General features: G+C 39.0%; 2 protein-coding genes across 3 annotated transcripts in view; one reads left to right on the top strand and one right to left on the bottom strand.

Moving 5' to 3' along the window:
* PMM1 (phosphomannomutase 1) overlaps nucleotides 1-6,594 on the bottom strand; it is a 131,303-nt gene extending 124,709 nt beyond the window's left edge. For both annotated transcript variants that reach the window (XR_012717458.1, XM_075286877.1), the window contains exon 1: nucleotides 6,244-6,594. Coding sequence is in view for 1 of the 2 variants with exons in the window: in XM_075286877.1 (XP_075142978.1) it covers nucleotides 6,244-6,324 (81 nt within the window). In the remaining variant the exon portion in view is untranslated. The remainder of the gene's footprint in view (nucleotides 1-6,243) is intronic.
* XRCC6 (X-ray repair cross complementing 6) overlaps nucleotides 3,296-13,814 on the top strand; it is a 71,856-nt gene continuing 61,337 nt past the window's right edge. Inside the window, exon 1 of the mRNA XM_075286835.1 lies at nucleotides 3,296-3,327. The gene's annotated coding sequence lies outside the window, so the exon portion shown is untranslated. The remainder of the gene's footprint in view (nucleotides 3,328-13,814) is intronic.

The following is a 13,814-nucleotide window of genomic DNA, read 5'->3' as shown; positions in this document are numbered from 1 at the left end:
GATAACAATAAGGCTAGGAGTCCGTCTCCTGGCATAATGTAAAGACCGATAAATCTGATATCCGATCTCATATTCAATAATCGGTAGTGCGAAACCAGCTTGATTCTTCAAGAAATATAGCAGCAGCAGGGGGACAGGTGACAACACAACCTTCTATTTCAATGTTGCTTTTTCAATTTATTTTATACTAGCAGGAGGACTCGGCTTCGCACGGGTATATTTCATTTTTTGTTTGCGTACTGGCCCTATAACAATTGCCCAGTTTTGCACTCGTGTATTTTGTTTGTGGTTTGTGTGTGTGTGTCTCTGCCTGCAACTTCGTCTGCGTGCTGTTGGCGTCGATGATCTGTCTATATTCAGCAAATTCCTGCCATTGATAGTTTGCCTGCTCCGGCGTCCAGCAGCTCTTAAGATGTCCTGCTGCTGAACTTGTTCCTCACGCCGTGCCTGTGATTGTCCCGATATCTCAGCAGCTCGCTGGGACTCCATATAATGAGCATGTTGTTAGCGTTGATGATCCACCTGCTCCGGTGTTTCAGCAGCTGTTAAGCTGGACTGCCACTGAACACATTCCTCATGCTGTGCCCGTGATTGTTCTGGCATCTCAGAAGCTCACTGGGATGCCATATAATGAGTGTGTTGTTGGCACGATGATCCCCGTCAGCTCCACCTGAGGAGAGCTCTGTGACTTCTGGCTACCTTCATAGCTCTTGTTATTTTAGAATTTTGTAACAAATTATATTTTCTTTTTCCCAGCATGTTTAAAAGTAGCACACTGCCAATTTGGATTAAAGGTGTTTTCCCATGTCAGTGTGTCAGCATGTTGCCTGGAGCTAATCAGATAATATGCAAATGTAGTACACAATCCACTGAGGGTTAGCTGAGTGTTTACATAGAGAGATAACAGATTTGGGACCTGAGATAAGTTACTGCAAGAGCAGTGTAATATAGTATGGGAACATAAATTCATAAGAGTAGTGAAACCATGTCATTTACCGGGATAAAAAGTATGTGCCAAATTTCATTCAAATCTGTTCAGCCGTTTTTGCATGATTGAATAACAAACATCCAAACACACAAACATCCAAACTTTCACATTTATAATATTAGTAGGATAGGAAGTAGGATAGGATATTAGTAGGATAGGATGCATTGTTTATAGAGGTATACATACTGGAGTCTTTACAGATCTTTCTTTAGATCGCTACATGACACTTTACTTTGTTATTCCTGCTAAAATGTTATAAGTAAATAGACAACTAGGGGTTACAAATTGGGGGTGCCCATACAAAGTCCAGCATCGTCCTATCTGTGCTGTCTGTGTAGGGACACATCCTTTTGACAAGGAGAATGGTAACAACAAATTGTTAATTCATTCAGAACATTCTAGGAAGAATAACAGGAACTGTACAAAGTAGAGTTACAAGAAAAGATGTTCCAGGATTGTATTATGACAGTAAATACAAGACATGTCAGGAGAGGTGACAGTAAATTAGAGGGAAGAAAAGTGACAACTTCTTTTTCCCAGAAACAAACACATAGTAACTACTATTCTGTCAGGCAGTAATAGAGAGTGAAGAGTGCGCTTATGTCATCTCTGGCTATGAATTATTAATAGATTATACCAGAAAATATATCTAAGTCTTAATTGATTTCATTTGTCAGGCTTGTTTTGGCCGTAAACTATTCTATAGTGATTGATGGCTGGCTATAGCTAGCTTACTATGTATGTAGTGTAGATATGCAGAAAACATTATCAATGTATTATCAGCACATATTTCATAATACTGGTTAAAAAGTTACCATGCGTCTGTACATTTAGTAAACATATGATGCATAAGTAGGTGAGACGACGCCTTTACCAGATGAATAACAAAAACAAAGTAATGAATAGTCCAAAGGTCGGACGTCACTGCAGGCAAAGGTAAGCAGAACGCCTAGTCACAGCAAGCAGCTCGTCACTTTACAGACCAATGAAGGCGCTGTAACAATTTTACTGCATTGCTGTCATTGGTTGTAGCTCAATAAATCCAGCATGGATCATTTTGGTTTACAGATTAGATAGCTGACGCAAAAGGGACAAAACCTGTGCAATAAATTATGATCTGACAAGGTAAATCTACAGATTATAGAAAACAGCAGAATGCAGTAAAGATCCAATTGAATACATAAGGCTTGGAGAGCAAGTGAGGCTCAAGTCATGTCTGTGATACACAGATGCTGTCAAGAAAATCTTTTGTTATATATTCTGTTGTGTCCATAGACTTCAATGGCTCAAAGTTTGCAAGCCGGATTTTCTTTTGCCATACATGTGCCCAGTATGTCACAATATTGCAGTTTCAAATTCTGAAATCTGTATGCAATGTTCTTATAAAAGCTAATAAATTATACTGAAAATTGAAGCAATGTTGCATGTGATGACTTATTTTATCTACTTATTTAAATGGGTGATAGACTTGAATATAATGTCAGTGTGAACAGAGATGTATAACCAATAGATGAAAAACATTGGCACTAATACATTACCTTTATGTTTTATACATGATAAACTAGGATGAGTAATAAAGATACAGAGGAAAAGCATTGCCTGCACTGAATATATGCAGCCAAGCAGAATATCATCTTGTAATTACATGTAAAATCTCTCAGCCATGATGGAAAATGATTTGATATATCGCTGTATTCTCTGCTTAATGATGTTGTGCGCTATGTTATCAATGGCTGTGTTTGACTAGGATTATGGTTATGAGAAAGTATTTTGGATGCTCCAATACACACAGGATGTGATAATAGTAAAAACATGGTTATATTTTTAGCCATTCTAGCCATCTTGGTCTTCTACATAGGACGAATGGCCCACACATACTATTCTGATTGTGAGTCTGGCTAACTCTGCACCTAAATAAGGTGCATTTTTGTTGTAAAATATCACATTTTGATTTAGACTTATTAATTAAACAAATATACCAAAAAAACCTGAGGTTACCAACAGACAAACTGTTTTCAAATGTGCCAAGACAAGTCATTTCAACAAGCTCTGCATAAATTAATGATACAAGCAATTATAAGAAACTTTGTGATATTTCTTATCAGACAGAAATGCCAATGTCTGATCCTCAGGTTGCTTCCCTGCTCCTCCTTCCTCTGCTAATCTGCAGTAAGAAGATCCCTGCTAAATTTGTCTGGAGGTGACTTGCATAACATGTCATGTCTATAGAAGATTGGAGAGTAGAGGGGGAGGAGTAAACAGTAAGTGCAGCTGATATGAAAAGAAAGACTTGGAATGAAAGCTATCACAACCAAAACACTCTACTCACATCAGCACAGGTCAGTACTTCTCTATATAGGTCCTGCATGTTCCTGGGGCTGTTTCTGAATGAGAGGACTTTATAGAGCAGATTCTCCTGTACTCACTGTGTGCACTGTATGGCAAATAGTTTCCACTCACCAGCTCAAAAAGAACTAAAATCTAGCATCCTACCAGAAATAGTGTTACTACTACATATGTACATATATATAACAGCTTATCCTGAAGTCAAATGAAGCGGCAGCTATACTTTAAAGTGTGACAATGTTTGCCTCACTGTTCCAAAAACTAGGCCAACCTAAACAATTGTATAAAGTTAAACAAAAGCATCTAAAAGGTGTGTTATGTAGTATAGTATAACATGAGTCAAAATGATACATTTATTGCATTTTCAGGTGCGCTGTAATGTCTAAAAATGAGACCCAATTATTCAATCTGCCCTATTATTTCTTTAGTCACAGACCCTAACCTCAGCGTCATTATTTCTCCCATAAGTTGTCACCCAGTTGTACTTAGACCAATAATACCACGTAAAAAAAAAAAATCTATTGTTTTTTCTATTTGTATCAACTTGTAACTTCTATCATTTTTTTTTCTATTTCATACTTTTTTGATTATCCTGATACAGTATGTACAGTATATAAACCACTATTCTATAGTTAAAGCTGTTTTCCAACCAGATAAGATTGATGGTCTTTCCTCAGCATAGGGCATCAATATTTGATGAATGGACCTACTCTTGGTACCCATGATGATCAGCTGTTTGTATGGGCTACAGCGTTTTTATGAATGAGGCATCCCCTTCATTGCTCACACTTTCAAAACATAATCATGATTTGTGCGTGGTATTACCGTATCCCCTTTGAAGCGAATGGGAAACCTTTAATACCACTCACAGCTGCTATGGACTTTGATGGCATTTTGCAACTGTGATCACTGGAGGAGCTGCAGCATGCACCAGCTGATCAGTGAGGGTGCACAGAGTCAGACCCCACCAACCTAATATTGATGGACTTCTCCAAGGATAGGTCAGTAATGTTATCTGATTGGGATACCTCTTTAATGTCTTCATGTATCACAGCACAGCAAATCTACAAAAGTACACTAAACCCCTCTTCTGTCTTTGTGTATGTCAGCAGTTATAATTCACATCTGCCAAGAAAAACACTTCCAGACATAAAAAAATATCAGCTAAAGAAAGGGAAGTTACTGAGCACCTACTAAAAACACACTCATGTTATTGCCTCATCAGTATCAATGCGGTTTAGTGGTAGGATATTCACCCATTTATGTCTTTGTTCATGGTATTTCCTGTTGTACAAGGCACACTACTTCACAATGATAACTATTGGGAACTGCAACTTTTATGAAGGGCACATTGACTGGAACTGTTACACGGGTGCTCTGGCTGTAGTGCTTGCTATCAGCTTTCCTGCTATTGAACCCTATATAAACACACTCCAGCTAAAGCAGCATGTACTGTATATACCAGTCGAGCATCTAATGTGTATAGGAACCTTTTGACTCTCACCCAATTGCAGATGTCAGAGAAGATAAGGATCAGACTGCCCAATCCTTTTCTTCTAGTGGAGATAAGCCGATGCCAGAAGAGTCTGGGGATAGTTTAGTCCCTTCTGCCCTTCATATCAGGTGGCATACACATACATCTTAAGTATATACTAATTTAATTATAGATAACAAACCAGAGATTAGCGAAAATATCCCTCATCAAGAAGAGTTTTCGAGTTGATATGCATGAACCTGATATGCAGGGTTAGGGTAAATTCACACTGCAGAAAATGAAGAGGAATTACTTTTCATTTTCCGCTGCCGTTTTCCAGCCATGGAGTACCCACAACAAGATGCCGATACAGGGCATTAGCATTCAGTCGCAACTTTCTGCTGCTGATTAAGCCCAGATGAATGGATGTAATAAGCAGGGAGTCTCAATCTACAGAACCTGCCGGTGAATAATAATCTGGGCAGATTCTGCCGCTGATTTGGGGAGGGAATCAACCCCCAAATCCACAGCAAATTCCTCTGTGTGAACTTACCCTTACAGTCCTCTACGTCTCGGCAATATGAGTATGCTCAACAGATGGTTATCTATGATACTAGGAGTCTCTACCTCCCAGTGACATACTGTCCTGTACTATAGTCGGAGTCTCTGCCCCCCAGCAACATACTGTCCCGTGCAGAGTCCTAGCGTCATAGAGAGCTATACTGCTAGGAGTCCCCTTCCCAACATGAACATCAGACTGGTAAATTTAGCACACACGTGGACTGAGTTTCATAGGTGAAACTGGGTCATCTGAATCTAGTCTAACCGGGGAACACTCTTGGAAAAACCGAGAATATACAAATTCCATGCAGATGCTGTCCTTATTAAACTCATGAACTCATCCCAAGAATATCAAGTTGTTTAAGAAGGTCTGGTGGTTTGGGCAGTAAGTTGTCCTAAGAAAAGGAACTTTTACTTAGTTCAGATAATACTCATCCACATTTTAGCGTTTCTATTACAGATGCTCAGTTCAGTCGTTCTCAGATCTAATGATCCACTGAGCTTCATGGAGTCCAATAATATTGTTAGTTTCAGTTAATAAAGACCCTAAACTTCTGCCCTGTTTCAGCTATCTGAATGAGACCTGAAGATAACAAAGTAGAATCACCGCATCACAATGTAGGAAAGGAATTGGTATTACAGGATGGAAATATCTAAACTGACCTGAAGATCTTATGAGAGTTCTTCACCATCTGAATAAACAACCACCTGTAACCGCAATGTAATTCTAATTCTTCGTCTTTGGACCATGACTTATCTGTGCTAAAATTTTCATTCATCGTGTGAATCTGACAACAGTGTTTTCATTACAGGCCCATTAGAGATTAACTTGTAGTGTGCTTGATGTCTTAATAGTATTATGGCCATCACATACCTTTCGTGCAGGGGTTAATGTCCCGTCCACATCAAAGAGACACAGAATGTCTCTCTGCTTTTGGTTCCTTGTATCTTCCATTGCCTCTCCATCTGCAGAGGCCGCTGCCTGTGCAATGAATGGAAGTATGTGGGTGTGCTAGAGGCTGGTTCAGGAGGATGGGAGGTGTGGTAGCCTTCCTGGCCAATGATACCGCAGCCTTACAGTCAGATGGTAATGGTAAACAAGATAGACATCACGTAGCACAGACTTCTTCCTGCAGCATGTCACAAAAACACCAGAGCCAAGTAGGTTAAGGGTCACTGCGTAGAGAGGACTATGACCTTACACCTACTGTATGCAAAGAAAAACCCAAAAACCAAACAAAAATACAGGACACGCTGTCTCTTCATCATTCCACTGACAAACACACGACACAAGCCATGTACAGCGTGCACTACTGAGCGATAACATCAGGACGCAAACATCTGTAAATCCGTAGTAGAGAACTGCTGGGGATTGTTGTATAGTAAATAGCAGTATGATATTTGTGTATACTATATGGAAGTATTATATGTGTATATAGTAGAAGGTTGTATTATTTCTGTACGCAGAATATGGTGGTTTCATAGTTTACGTAAAAAAGCACAATGTATTATAAGGAGATATTTTTTATATGTACATTGAATGACAGTATTCATTTTGGGTACACTGTATACCACATATATATGATATGATCCTGGGAAGGGAACAAAGTGAGATACAATCCTGAGGTTAGGGGTTAAGGCAAGATTAGGAGATAGTATGGAAGGGGCACCAAAATAATATGGTACAGAGTAACAGGCACTATTGTTTTCAAGGGTCCCCATTGAATCAACAGACAAGTGAGAAAGGTAACAACTGATCAGAAGAGACATCACCTTCAAGTCCAGTTCTTTCACAGGAATGTGTCTGAAAACTTTCCCAAAGGCATAGCATTGTAAATGTGTAACAGTGTTGTGAGAGGGGGATGGGCACTCCTGAAATCTTTGGACACAGTATGTGTATTAAGGACAAAGGGGGGCAAATATGGTTCACAAAATGGACCAATATATTATCTATGGATATGTAGAAAGAACAGAAGGCTGCATGCACCTGTTAAATTCAATGTATTTACCTATGTTGACTCTGTATGGTTTCTTTGCTTCCATTTCTTTACAGCAATCTTGTTGAACAAAGTACCAGGGCAACACTGGAAGGTTTAGGCTAAGATAACATGCAGCAAATCGCTATATAAGGCTAAGGCCCCACGGGCCATATCCACAGCACTAAAGCGCTGTGGGAAGAACCACTGTGTGAACATATTGCGGTTCTTTCTGCAGCACTTTTAAGAGAAAGTTCAGAGTTTTCCTCCACGGACTTTCTCTTAACATTATATCTACGGGAAAGCCACCGGCGTTTCCATAGATATAACTAGCTGGTACCCGCGACTTCGTCTGCGGTGATTGTAGAAGTGGGTATATACAGGTGTGGGTAAGGTTTTCGTACTGTGTATAAGGGATGGGATATGAAATGTAAGTTTGTATCTTATTTTTGCTGTAATTCAGAGAACACGTGAGACTTTTGTGTTGAAGTTACTTTGTATTTGAGCTGCTATACGGTGTTGTGAGAAACTTTACATAGTGACTTTGGGACAGAGGTATTTGAAGTTAACCCCTTCCCGTCGATGGCATTTTTTGATTTTGGTTTTTCATTTTTGACTCCCCTCCTTCTAAACCCCATAAGTTTTTTTATTTCTCCGCTCCCAGAGCCATATGAGGTCTTAATTTTTCTTGGGACAAATTTTTCTTCATGATGCCACCATTAATTATTCTATATAATGTACTGGGAAGCAGGGAAAAAATTCTGAATGGGGTGGATTTGACAAAAAAATGCATTTCTGCGACTTTCTTAGGGGCTTTGGTTTTACGGCGTTCACTGTGCAACCAAAATGACCTGTCCCCTGTATTCTGTGTTTCGTTACGATTCCAGGGATACCAAATTTATATGGTTTTATTTACATTTTGACCCCTTAAAAAAATCCAAAACTGTGTTAAAACATTTTTTTTTTTTGAAAAGTCGTCATATTCCAACAGCCGTAACTTTTTTATACGTGCGTGTACGGGGATGTATAGGGCGTCCTTTTTTGCGGGGTCGGGTGTACTTTTTAGTTCTACCATTTTCGGGAAATGTTATTGCTTTGATCACTTTTTATTCAAATTTTTATCAGAATCAAAAGAGTGAAAAAACGGCGGTTTGGCACTTTTGACCATTTTTCCCGCTACGGCGTTTACCGAACAGGAAAAATATTTATCTAGCTTTGTAGAGCGGGCGATTTCGGACGTGGGGATACCTAACATGTATGTGTTTCACAGTTTTTAACTACTTTTATATGTGTTCTAGGGAAAGGGGGGTGATTTGAATTTTTAATCCTTTTTATTTGTTTTTAATTTTTTTTTACTTTTTTTTAAACTTTTTTTTTTTTGCATTTATTAGACTTCCTAGGGGTATTGACATGGGTGGGCGGTGTCACGGATTGTCAGAGCAGTGGGGGTCGGCAAACATGGCTGCTCCGGAGCGTTAAAGAGAACCTCCTGGAGTATCGTTAAGGGGAGGGGCAAAGTGGTAAAGTATATGTATATGAGATTGTGTGGGGTTAGGGGCTAGGCTGTAGAGGGCAATATGAATTTTGTGGCTTGCTATGGTCCAAAGTGTGTGAGATTGCAGAGATGGTGGTGTGAGTTTGGGTTTTGTGGGGGTCCTGGCACAAACGTATGTGCGCTGTTGTGACGAAAAGTAGCCTATTGCGCAATCGAGTGTAGTGACTATGTTTGTGGAAAATTTCAGCCAAGTCGGTCAAGCGGGTTTTGCGTGATTGAGGAACAAACATCCAAACATCCAAACACACAAACCCACAAACATCCAAACTTTCACATTTATAATATTAATAGGATTGACATGCTACGATTTGCAAAGCCGCAACGGCTTTGCAAATCACAGTGTGTCTGCACTGCGTTTTTTTCCGCAAAGTGGGCATGGGATTCGCATTAATCCCATCCCTTTGCTTGCACTGTACAATGCCGCGATTCTTCCCGCAACATTTCCGCTGCAGGCAGATCGTGGCTTTTACGTCCCGTGGGGCCGTGGCCTTAAACACCATAATGGAAACGCATCACTTTTTTTTTTTCTTAAAAAGTCAGCATAGTTCTCATCCGCGTACCTTGTCTCTATTATACTTCTATAGAAAACCTCAGCATTTTGTTGCAATTTACAAAAACTTTTTTTTTTTTTTTTTTTTTTTAAGTCACAGCATTTCTGCTGCTTACCCACAGATCATGGTGAGGTCTGCTGAGTTTCCACAAAAAAAAAAAAAAAAAAAAAAAAAAAAAAAAAAAAAATTATATTTGAAAGGTTCAGGGACCAAAACCCCAAAGTAGAATACAGACGCAGGTGTGAACCTAGCCCTAGAGATTTCCATTCCTTAGACTTGGCCCAATATCGTGCAGTTGCAGCGTTTTTGACTACTGCAGGAAAAATGCTGAGTTTTTCCAATACCAGCAAAGGAATGACATTTTCTTTAAACTTGGTCTACACATTGTGGGGGATGGAAAAGAAATGAAAAAAGACAAACCACACACACAAAAGGAAAGCAAGCAGTACAGCATATGCCATGTTTTTTGCCACTTTTTTTTTTTTTAGTGGCACTTCATTACATGGGGTCGTAGCCTTAAAGTAAAAGGCTACAGGTTAACTTTGCTATGTTAGACCCAGCATACTTGTGTTATTGACCTAGTCCCTTTGATCAGTGATGGATTTAGAGAAGGTTAAAACAGAAGAGGATTAAAGTGATTATCCACCTCACAAGTATGTAAAAGCAGAAGCAAACTGCATTAGAAACAACTGCATCAGTGCCACCTCTTTGCTTCTCTGGCACTCTAGTACTAGACCCCCAGTCTGTTTACATGTTAACAGCATTCAATGACTGCATTGGTCACAAGCCACGCTACTGGCACCACAGAGTCAATTCCTGTAATGTTTTATGCTGCATTTTTTGTTTTAAATGTAAACCAAATGCCAATAGAGTGAGAATAGGGTAAAGTTGCTCTACCAGTGATATTGGGAGGGTCCAAACTCCAGCAGAACAAACAATGTATGTGTTTTGAGATACTATTATTGTGCAACAGTTGGCCAACACCACTTTCCTTTGATTCCTGACTTGGTTCACCAAAATACATTTTGATGCAGCAGGGCAGAGGAGGTCATGTGGGTCAGCAGTGGCTCTGATATCTATAAAATAAAGGGAACACACACACACACACACACACACACACACTTCTTCCCTTTTAGAGTCATACAATTAAATGGTTTTCCAGGACTATGATACAAATAACCCATGCTTAGGAAAGAAATTCAATATCAGACTATAAAGTCTGACCCCACCGATCACCCGTTTGAAGAACTTGAAGTGTTAGGCTTCCACGTCTCAGGCCCTTGACATCACGTCCATTGGCCACATGACCATGCTGCAGTTCCATTCTAATGGATAGGTCTGAGCTACAACACCAAGCACAGCCACTATAGAATATATAGTTTTGTGCTTAAAAAGCAGCGAAGAGGTCACAGCACTTGTTTAAATACCACAATCCCTTTAAATTAGCTGATTGTTAGGTTAAATTCCCAACAATCTGATATTGGCTCCTACCCTGAAGGAGATTAGATATAGTCCTGGAAAACTCCTTTATGCAGTTTTGAAAATCGCAGCATGTCAATTATATCTACGGAAACGCCGGCAGCTTTGCCATAGATATAATTGTAACAGAAAGTCCAGAGGAAAGGTCAGTGAACTTTGTTCAAAGCGCTGTGGGAAGAACCGCAATGAGTTCATGCCACAGTCGTTCCCGCAGCGCTTTAGCGCAGTAGTTCCAGCCTGTGGGGCCTTAACCTTAAAGTATACAATTCCTTTTCTGCAACCACTTGTAAAACTCTCTCCAGTGAACTCCTAAGCAGTAGCCGCAGAAAACAAAAACCGACAAAATACAGAAACCACCCCATCCCCTCCACCCGCCATGAGCCCATAGAGGTTGCATTATCTAGTAGGAACATATTCTCCTTTGAAATAAACAAACTGAAATTATTGAGACGGTCAGGGACTTTGTGTAAGTTTTTTTTTTTTTTTTATTAAATAATGACAGACTTCAAAATCGTGATTTTTAATTGTATTATATAATTATTGGTATAGTTTAATTCAATATATAGTTAGCTGCATATTTCCTTTCATCTAAAATCAACCACAAGCTTTTTTGTGAATAAGGAGCTTTGCAGCCTCTGTCAGGAGGAGTCAGGGAGTGTAAAATTAGAGTCATCTTAACTTTGGCCTACTTGACTTAACAGCCACAAGAGGAATAAATAGAAACCGCTGTCAGCCTATAGATATACCATTAACATGTAAGCTGTCATACTGCCAAGTTCAATGTCATCTTCAATACCGTAGTATCATGTAAAGAATGAGCAAGACATTCGGATAGTGAAACATATTATATTTATTATACATTCAATTCCCATCTTTCCATGATAAAAATACATAAGGAATGAGACCATATTACACAGATACTAAAATTAGACATGGGGAAAAAAAAAATAATTTTCACATAATAATACTACATCATGAAAGATGTAATATATATCCACTGTTATGTTGTAAGGATATGACAGAGGTATAAGTGTATATAAGAGCATGTAACCTTCACTTATGTCAGGACACAAGAAAGGAGAAGATCTATTAACATTTATACTGAGCTAGTATTGTAGAAAAATAGGTTTAAATTCACAATGACATCACCTTGACTATTTATAAGGAGAATAAAAGTGGGGCAGCAACGTTCTAATGCCACCTTCACTTGCTGTTTCAAGGGGGATGTACAAAGTAACTTCTTGAGAATGTTTGAGATTCCCATTTACACGCTGCTTTAGCAGCTGCTGCAGACTTCAGACAACTAGACAGGGCCAGCAATATTTGACACTCCAGCTGTTGTGAAACTACAACTTCCAGTTTCCTCCATTCCCATCTGTGAAAGTTCAGTGAACACCCGAGTGAGTGTTAAAGCTAGGAGTTGTGGATTCAAAAGAGCTGGTGTGCCAAAGATTTCTGATCCCTATCCTAAGGTCTCATGCACACGTCAATTAGGTTGTATTATGGCACCCTGTGTCCTGAATGGTTTTGTACTACATATGGGACTCTGTACAAAGCTATTCTCCTCAAAAAGAAGTTAGGGAAGAAAAGCTATGAATCAACCACCCATGATGGAGCATGCCATAAGAGAACTTACAGATCAGTTTAGAATCTGACAAACCTCCAGTAATGCCCCATATATTGCATCACAGTTATAGGTGCCCTGTACACAATATAGCCAGGATTCCTGCATGAGACCTAAACATGCATGCTCTAATGTGGACGGTTTATCCAGTAATAGCAATCAAACTAGTGAGAATTAAGTTAATATATATTTTATATTTTAAATTACTACTATATAAACTTCTTTCTTTTATTGGAAACATCAAAAACATTTATTAAAAGCACATCAGAAGATCTATTCATTCTACCAATGTGAACTGGCACATTATGGAATAGCTTCATGAGACTAGCAGATAAGCTTCTACGAGACACCTCTGGTCACATTTTACTTCCAAGAAAACTAAGGAGCAGGGGGCATGCAGACTCCCAAGGAAAGCTGCAACATGAACAAGACACTCCATCTCTGCATACGCATGATACCAAAAAGGTGTTGGTTTGGCACACATTTGGCCAGTACATGTCAGGATGCTAAAGAAAAGTAGATTTTTATTTTATATAGACACAATAATAGGTCTGGCCATGTATTTATCAGGACTAGTCGCACTGAACAAAGTAAGAATTTAGCTTTCAACACAAGGACTGTAAGGCTCAACAAATTACATATGGAGATGAATTATGTGATTCACAATGCCATCATAGATTGTGAGGCAGAGAAGTCTAATACAAATTGAGAACATAAGTGTGTCCATCTTATGCTACGTTCACATATCAGTATTTTTCATCTGTCGTTTTCAGATTAAAGACTACAGACATCTACCAGACTATTATCGTATATAGTCAATAGGGTCCACCTCTGTTGTTCAGTGTGAACCTAGCATTACCAAAGCACATCAGAGTAATACAATTTAACAGTGGTACAGGTTCTCAAACAAATAGTTAATAGCATAGGATAGGTAATGCTGTAGTTGGCACAGATGTCAATAATTTTTTTTTTCCCCCAGAGAGACTCCTGCATCAAAATCTAGCTATATATAGTATATACATAAGCCACGTTACTGGAAGAGCACACGCATATATGGTTTTAGTTTGCAGATGAAACATTCATACAAATGAGAGCATGAAGATCATGAGATCTTGAGATAAGTCTAGTATAGCAGAACTGTCATAGTATAAGAAGATTCTCATATAGAAGACTGCCATGTCAGAAGAATTAAAATATGGCCACCTATCCCGATAATACATATCATTCCTTTAGAAGAAGAAAATGAGGTATTAGAAGCTT

Source organism: Leptodactylus fuscus, chromosome 9 (genome assembly GCF_031893055.1).
Source record: "Leptodactylus fuscus isolate aLepFus1 chromosome 9, aLepFus1.hap2, whole genome shotgun sequence".
NCBI lineage: Eukaryota > Metazoa > Chordata > Amphibia > Anura > Leptodactylidae > Leptodactylus > Leptodactylus fuscus.
The sequence above is the reverse complement of the archived record's forward strand: the minus strand, read 5'-3'. Positions and strand labels throughout refer to the sequence as shown.